Here is a 9,132-nt window from a genome sequence, read left to right as displayed (position 1 = left end):
GCTCATTTTGATTCATCTAGTTTCTTTCGAATTGAGCTTTTCTTCTTTTTTTTTATATACACAAGTAAACACTGTAAGTGAGTCAATTGAATAAAAAAACAAGGATATTCACATTAAAAAATTATTCGAAAATATGAACAAAAATTTATTCCTTGCATTGTTGGACTCAATCCATTCTCTTTCAATATTTTTTCGGTTCCGCAAAGTTTGAGTTATTATGCAGCACTAAATTGAGATGCGTGCGATTACTTTATAAAAAACAGTTTCAATTAACGTTTTTTATTTATTGTTGTTTTATCAAAAAAATCACTGCTGATAGTCATGTCGTGTTCACAGTCTGTTTTTGTAGACGTTAAAATTAAAAGATTTCTAATTCCGAGACTGGCTTCAGATTACAACACCGTACATAATTCAACAAACCTGTACAAGTTTTTTAAGATTACAAACAAAAGCGGAGAAGCAATTTAGTTCTTACGTCACTGGATAACACTGTTAGATTAAAACAAAAAACCTTGTCATATGTTATCATTTATTTTTCTCTCGGTTTTTATGATTTATGTTGACTTATGCGCTTGACATATAAAATAGATAATGTATTTTATTGTTAGCTCAAAAACGCCTACTTATTTTAAATAGCAAAGTTTATCGTTTAAACAAATATGCTATTTTTAAAATATAGTAATATTGCACATTTATTTTTCTTGTAAATTGCTTGATTTAAGTAATTAGCCGATATTCTTATTGGAGTAATAAATCAATTTTTAATAGTTATCAGTGAAATATTTTTTCATCTATACGGGGTGATTGGTTATAGATGTAAAAGCTATTGTGGGCGCCTGGCCTCTTTGGTTCACATGACGTTTGTTAAGTCAGTTCGTTTTACTTGTCAAAGCTAATTCATGTTTTATAATAATTTGTATTTTCCTAAAAAATAAAGTAGATTCCTAATATTTTAATAAGGAATCCACACTGTAAAGCGGTAAATGTGTAGCTCATTTGCTGCCATCTATTGTAAAGTACACACTATACAACACAATAAAAAAGATTTTTTTATGTACGAATTATTACATTTTTAAATAAGAATATTATTAACTATCTGTCTCTGCAAACTTTATACCGCCAAGAGTTATTGGCCGGTCGCATTTCGAGGGAAAGTAATAATTCATGTAACTTATTTCAGAGGAATCTTTATACAGGTAATTGAAAATAAAAGTGAGAACTTTAAAGGTTTTTGCGGCTAAATGAGCGATACTTACATCCTTTATTACACCTATAAACAATCGCCCTGTATATCTTGTATTAGACTTCAACAAGCTAACAATTTGTTACAAAGTCTATCGTGGTAGCTGGTTATAAATAAATTAGAGATTTTCTAAATACAACCTTTATAAAAAAAAAGAAGTTATATTACATTTAGCTATGACGTGATGTTTATAGAAAATTGTTTCTGGTCTTCATCAAGATGATGATGAAATATTTTTTTCAAGTATCATTGTGAGATTTTTCTTTTCTTTCTCGTCTTACTTGTGATAAAATTTCTCCAATTAATATCTTGTTAAAGCGTTATAAGCAACGCATTTAGATTAAAAAGTCAGTGCGATTTATAATTACTACCGAACGTAAGTAATAATACACAGTGTTTTTGAGGTTATCGAAATTGAAGAAGGCTATCGAATTTGTAATTAATCCAGACGAAATCATGTTTTAAGTGTCCGTTTTGTTATTTCATTGCGTTATATAAAAAATAAGGATGTTATTGAATAAATGTTATTATAGTATTTAAAAGTTTTTCGTTGATAAAAATGAGTGGATCTTGATTTATTGACTCATTTACTTGATTGATATTATATGTACTCACGAAAAATATATTGTTAAATTTCATTTAAATGAGCAACTGTTGAGTTTTTGACACACAAACTATATATATATATATATATATATATATATATATATATATATATATTTTTATAAATATATATAAATACATACACGGAAATATGTTATGAGAGTGTATAAAGTTGAATAGAACACTTGAATAAAACTTTTATGTAGTTTTTAAAAGCAACCGTATTAAACGTATATTTAAACTTCGAAAATTAATTCTTACAAAGTTACGGGTTTTATTTGTTATTTAAGTGGTTAGAGTTGTGCGTTTGTTAAAAAAAATATTTAATGGAATCAGGCGTTACCTTGCGGAAGTCCATCTTAAGTAAGAAAAGGACCAATATTTAACCACTTCCGCACATGCAGTGGTAATCGTGCAACAAAGTGCACCGCCCACCAGCCCGCTGATAAATGCGTATGCGGCAAACAATGCTAATTACACAACTGTTACCGTTAAATCACTCAACACGTGTTTCATCCCTCCACGGGGTATCTTCAGGAGTTATGTTACACCGATTAGTGCCAAACACAGAGTAAGCTCATTCCTATTGTCTAATGTGAAGTTTTTGCTGTTTGCCTTGCGGTACAGCTTCATCGGAAACGAGTTCACGGAACGGAGGGGTCCGTGAACTATATGAGCTCAGTCCGTCGCCGCTTTGTTATTTATATGCCACCTCCTCCCCCACTACTACTCAAAGTCACGTGACCGATCACGTGGGCTATTTTTATTATACCCTCTCTTACGCGTGAGTTATATTTGCGATTTCACGTAACAGATGAGTACCCCGACCGGGTCCCTCGGCAAACTTGTAATAATGGAGAGGATTATTGACTTGCTCGTTAAATATAGTTCCAATACTCGCGTGTCTTATTATTTCTAACCGTTCCAACACGTCTATCCGCTAAAAGTATGCAGCACGTTATAGGAATGACCGTGCGTTAAACTATGTTCCGACTCTAATAAATGTTTAGAGAAATGAGATCTTTCAGGGCGATCATTCCTATACGCGGAAATATGCTCCTTATAACGAATGTTAAAACTTCGACCAGTTTGACCCCCGTATACCCATCACACCCACCACACTTCTACCTATAGATACCCGACTTCCAACCTCGGTTTTTTCTTTGCCGTTGCAAATGGCACGCCGAATAGCGTTGTTGATTCTGTACCCCACATAAAAGCCGTTTTTCTTAGTATTTTAGATAATTTTTCAGATATTGGTCCTAAATATAATAAACTAGGTCTATGGTTATAGACACCGCGTTCATGTGGCGCTGGGTATAAGAGACTCCTCACATGTTGGTTTACCTTCTTCTTAATTAGACCATCCACCATTCGCCGCTCGTAGCCATTTGCAACCGCAATTGAATAAATGGTATTAAGTTCTTTATTATAAGCTACTACATTTAATGAGTATGTTTTAAATCTATTTATGTATGAATTAAAGGCAGCAAGTTTATGTTGCCAAGGGTGATAGGAAGAGGATGGAATCACCAGATCCGTATTAGTTGGTTTTCTATATACCTCAAAAAATGCTGACAATGTTCCCTTGTGATCGTGATAGTTATTTGAATTGTTATCTTCAAATTCCAATTTAAACTTTATTTTTGGATGAAATGTATTTAAATTACTTATAAAAATGTTCAAGTCTTGCCTTGTACCTGTCCAGCATATGAGAATATCATCCACATACCTATAATAGTAAAGGATGTTACTATTACCTACAATATACCTATTCTCATAGTTGTCCATGAGGATCTCCGCAATCAAAGGAGATAACGGAGGTCCCATAGCCAATCCCTCTCTTTGTCTATAATAACTACCGTTGAACCTAAAATAATTTTGTTCCATGTAAATTTTGGTTAACATTACTATTTCGTTCACCTCCTCCGGATGCAGTGCTCTGTTCTCTAATAGATCTGATAATAATGATAAGCTCTCTTGATAAGGGACATTGATAAAAAGACTATCTACATCCAGAGATAGGAAAAACGAATTTGGAGAAAATGCTGATTTGGATTTTATTATACTTTTTAACTTTTTAGCTAACTGATATGCTGGGCAGCCAATGTATGAAACAAGCGGACGAACCGGAACATTGTCCTTGTGTATTTTAGGTAACCCGTACCATACAGGTGCCTGCGGATTCATTGGAACAATATGTTTAGATGAATTTTCGTGAAGAAAAACGAACTTAGAACTATCTATAGCTTTTTTGATTTCTGTGTTGTAGCGAGTTGTTGGGTCCGAGCGCAGAGCAACGATATCACCACTGTGAATAATATTATTGACTATTCCAATGTAATCATTGTGATCTAAAATAACTATACTATTACCCTTATCTGTTTTAATAATTATTAAATTATTGTCTCTAATTTTACGTTTTAATTATTTCGCCACTCGGATCTCGTCTACAGACGTGTTACAAGTCCTATCGTGCTTTTTTAGTCCCTCAGCCATCACCTGTTAAAAGCAAAACACGGCTCGCACAACTGAACAGACGCCGCCTTTCACGTGCTTCCCGATGTACGCCGGCAGCGGGCCCAACGCGGGGCACCTTCGATATCTGCCGCTGACATAAACGCTGGATTTGAAAATACTCTCATAACGCTCTTAATTAATGTTTCTGTTTTAATTCTTTTGTATTTCAAAACACTGCCGCGCTGCAAGTTATAAACTTTAAGTGGGTATTTATCTAAAATTGTTTACACACGTAACCTTTGATAATATTGTTAAGCCTCTTTTTTATTTATGCGTTATTTATATAATTAATACACAACTTGACAAAATTGCAATTTATAAATTATAGAGATTTGTAGTGATATTACGAAGAAACGAGCATTTCTTGAAATAGATTTATTTATAATTATTAAAGAACACATTAAATATACAATAAAAATAATTTTTTTCCGGTTAAACAGACAACGCGCGAGATTCCATTAAAATATTTAATCAAGCTTGTAGGGCGGATGTTTTAAAATAATAATCTGCTTTGTAGTCATACCAGTCTAGAACTTTGCGGTCGTACCAAATGTATGCTCCCTTCAAGGATTGTGGGGCGTCCAGCACGAGGTACAGAGGAGTCTCCGCTGCTTCTGCGGCATTGTAGAATCCCACTCCACCGGTCATGTCGGTGCGGACTAGACCAGGGTGCATGGAGTTGACAGAAATATTTCTTGCCTCTAACTCCTTCTGCTGCAGCATCGTGGCAGCGCTCAACGCCACCTTCGCGACTCTATACGCAGCTATGGTGCCTTCATCTGCGAAATCCTCTCTCTTAAAGCTCCCGGTTCTGCAGCTCTCCAGGAACCACTCGACAAATTCGTTAATATCTTGCATTGTCAAATTTTTATCGCTCAGCCTGTCTATCCAATATTTATTTCGCAAATTGGACAGATGTCCACAGTCACTAGATATGTTTAGTATCCTCCCGTTGTTCCTCACTAAGGGGAAGATGTATTCTTGCATCAGAAGAATGCTTTTGTAATTGATTTCAACAATTTCCTTGTTCTCTTCGTAGGAATTGTACAGTTCAACGCTGTTTGCGATGGCAGCGTTGTTTATGAGGATATCGATGCCGCCGTGTTGTTGTTTCAAGTGATCTCTGAAACGGGCGACACTGCTCCTGTCAACTACATCCAGCTGGTGGTACTCCGGCTTCAGCCCGCGCTTGTTCAGCTCTGCGACGGCAGCTCGTCCTCTGGTTTCGTCCCTGGAGGTTAAGTACACCACGCCTTCGAACCTCCGGCACAGTCCCTCTACGATGGCGAAGCCGATGCCCTTGTTGGAGCCGGTGACCACGGCCACTCTGGTCGACATGATGCTACCCGGCGTGAGACGAATGACAACTGAATTAATGAAGCGCGAGCCACAGTTATGACGATGATCGTGTCTGCATCGCAATATATAGTCGGCGGTGGCGGCGGCGACGGCCGAGGCAATAAACACTGAACGCGTGCCGGCTTATCGTTTTTTTATTTTTAGATCCCTTTTTCAACGTTACTGTTTAATTATGCATTCAGATCATTAGTCCACAAAGTTGACAGATATTGTCCTTAAGTGTATCACAAATACAATTTATTATACCAAATATAAAATGTGTTTATTTTAAATCGATACAAAGTAGGTATGCAAATATATTCAGCAAGTTATTTAACTATCTTTCGCCTATTTTCTGAAGGCAACTAATGTTTTCAAAAGTTCCGCCTCGTGTCGTTGCTGAAGGTCGTGTTTCCATAGACACGGAGTAATGTTTCTCCTTATTATTACACTGCGCCACCTCTTTATATCTTGTGCATCGCAGAGCACAGAATAAAGATTTGTTTCGAATGACGCGCTGATCTGGTCCGACCAGCTCGAACGCGGGAAGCTGTCGGGTGCGGGTAAATATATGACCGGTCATCTTGGTGATATTTGGAAAAGGCCTATGATGATTAATGATGAAGAACTAAAGGGACCACGACCTTTTAGACGCTTGAGGTCGGTTCTTTTTACTAAAAGCATCAGTTCTTTTAGAGTTTGGTTGTCCTTTTTGGCTAAATGTCAGAAAAAAAGTCAATTCCAGTACACGCATTAAGCACAGGCAGGTTTAACAAAGGAACTCCCCGTACATGTAGCAATAAGTAACAAATATTAAAAGGTAGAAAACTGCACAGGAATATAATGTATAATAAAATAAATGAAATTAAAATAATGATAATATATAACAGAACTACACTATGTCATATAAAAAGTAATACGTTTTTATCAAACAATCGGAACATTGTTACGTGGGACGAAAGACGTTCAGCTGCTGTCAAAAGCGAGAAAATCCCACTTGCGCTTCCTTGCTGCGCGTAAATCTCCAAGATCCATTGCATTCTCTGAGGATTGTAAAGAATCCGCGCGTGAGTTATCTGCGGAGAGAAAAGTGATTTTTCGCACTCCTAGAATACCTGTTGAAAATGTGAGAAAACTCACTTCGACATTTACCACTAGTACATTATTTAATTTGTTTAAAAAATCAAAGCTCCTTATTTTATGGTAATAAAATTGATTGAATTGAACTCGTATTTTATAACACATATCTATTTATTTACAATGAATAAAATAATAAAAATATAATAATAATAATAAATTGCTGTATTTCATAAAGACAGTTTCGAAATTTAAATATAAAATGTTAACACAAATAATTTATCATAAATAAACTAATAAATTATTAACTAAAATACAGCACATGTGCCTCTTTGGAGTACCATTTTATTTTGTACTTTCTATTTTAATACTAATTAATAAAACAAATGTCCATAGTTTTAAATTATTTGTGGCCAAATCATTATTTGTTGGTTAGTTGTTAATTTTTTTTTACTTGCTGGTAATTCGTATGTACTTTATTCTATTCTTCTTACACATGTGCGTGTATATCGTCGTTTCAACCCATAAACGCATATGTATGTATGTATATATATGTATATATATATATATATATATATATATATATATATATATACATATATACATATATATGTGACTGCATAAGTTTGACAGAGCAGCAAGTTATTTAAAGCAAAAATAATTTAAAAACACTATACAGATATGTATAAGCATCTTATCTATTATTTTAACAACCAAAATGTTTAATTGAGTGAAATAAAATATATACCGTTATCAATGTGTTAATTTTGTGATAATAATTTAATGCGCATTTATCAGCGGTCTGGCGGGCGGTGCACTTTATTGCACGACTACTGACTGCTGCATGGAAGTTGCTATATATTGGTCCTTTTCTTACTTTTTTTTTTAATGGTCCCCGCTATCGGGGGCCTCTCGTACCCCCTATCTTTTGTGGGACAGGGACTTTACGGGCAAATTTAATTATTTACATAATTGTTTATTATTTACTTTCTCTTCTTTCATACTTCACATTGTCTTTCGGTCTATTCTTTCATGCCACAATTCTGCTGTCTTTCCCTTTTGCTCTGTATCACCTTTCATTCATTCCTCTTTTCTTTTTACATTTTCATAATTACATTGTTATTTTATAACACCCTTTTCTTACTTAACCTTATTAAGGTTGTCGAAAGACGCTGAATGCCGGCATATATATGAAGACGTCTTCTTCTATTCACCCAATGGATGCCCACTGTAAGGCCTCTCCCAAAAATCGCCACGATGACCCGTTCTGCGCTTCCCACATGCAGTGATTTCACGCGATGATATATCGTCGGTCCATCTGGTGGGGGACCTGCCCACGCCGCATCTACCGGCCCGCGGTGGCCACTCGAGAACCTATTGCTTCTAGCAGCTAACGGCTACAAGAGAGTAGCGCCACGCCCACTGCCATTTCAGACAGACAATTTTTCGAGCTGCGTCTGTGATCTTTGCTCTTTGCTGATCTCCTCGTTTATAATTCGATCTCTCGGCGAAACTCCGAACATAGCCTTGTATAGACTAATATCTAGTGAATTGTCACGGTTTTATCAATATGTTAATTTTTTGTCTATAAATTTAATAGCGAGTCATACGTTACCTTTCTTATCTTATCAATCCAAATCTAATTTTGTATATCTCTCTGCAAACAAAACTCTAATTTAAATTTTAAGTAAAAAGAAATACATCTCATTACACTAAAGATTACTGTACAAATAAGTACTATGGCAATATTAACACAATGGGAGTATTAATATAATATTGGAACAAGATATCGAAGTAAATGACGTCTGTGAGAGACGCGTGCCCGATAACGCCGCCAGAGATACACTCTTGCAGGTCAGTGGTTGTTAAACTGTCGCTATTCGCCTTTAAATATATATTAATCAAAGATCTTAGCCGGTGTTGGTTTTCTACTTATAATGTTAAAATAATCAACAATTCAAAATCGTATGTAAGTGCTTACTTAAATATTATTTAGATTTTTTTATTGGAATGAAACAGCCTAATCACTTCTGGCAGTACCAATGCTATCAGCATAGCTATTTCTTTATATAACATGGTAATCATTTGTTCGTTCTGTGGTGAGCTTTCTTATTTGTTTGGAAATTTAATAACAGAATTTTGATGGCAATTCTCAATAAGGGACGACTTTAAACTTCTAAATTAACTAATTTTCTTATTATTTAGTGGGTACTTATGCAATCATTAAATTTTTGCATATGACGTCAAAGTTAACATGTCACTGGGGGTAGCGGAAGACTGCTTGGCAATTTATGGGGGAGGCATAGGCCTTACAGTGGATGACAATTGGCTAATGACGACGGTGAGTGCTG

At 35.3% G+C, this 9,132-nt stretch overlaps 1 protein-coding gene across 1 annotated transcript; it reads right to left on the bottom strand.

The window, feature by feature from the left end:
- Positions 1 to 4,726: 4,726 nt before the first annotated feature.
- LOC137922344 (carbonyl reductase [NADPH] 3-like) lies at positions 4,727 to 5,805 on the bottom strand. The gene has a single exon (XM_068765327.1). The coding sequence runs from the start codon at positions 5,702 to 5,704 to the stop codon at positions 4,838 to 4,840; it is 867 nt and encodes a 288-aa protein (XP_068621428.1). The 5' UTR covers positions 5,705 to 5,805; the 3' UTR covers positions 4,727 to 4,837.
- Positions 5,806 to 9,132: the final 3,327 nt, after the last annotated feature.

Source organism: Battus philenor, unplaced genomic scaffold, assembly GCF_028537555.1.
Source record: "Battus philenor isolate CCGP_79_NKW_IND1 unplaced genomic scaffold, ilBatPhil1.0.hap1 SCAF_2, whole genome shotgun sequence".
Lineage (NCBI taxonomy): Eukaryota > Metazoa > Arthropoda > Insecta > Lepidoptera > Papilionidae > Battus > Battus philenor.
Note: the sequence above shows the minus strand (reverse complement) of the source record. Positions and strands in the feature narration are given on the sequence as shown.

What these genes read in the sequence shown, in the direction of transcription:
- LOC137922344 (XM_068765327.1), bottom strand. Translation starts at nt 5,704, where the DNA reads ATGTCGACCAGAGTGGCCGTGGTCACCGGCTCCAACAAGGGCATCGGC.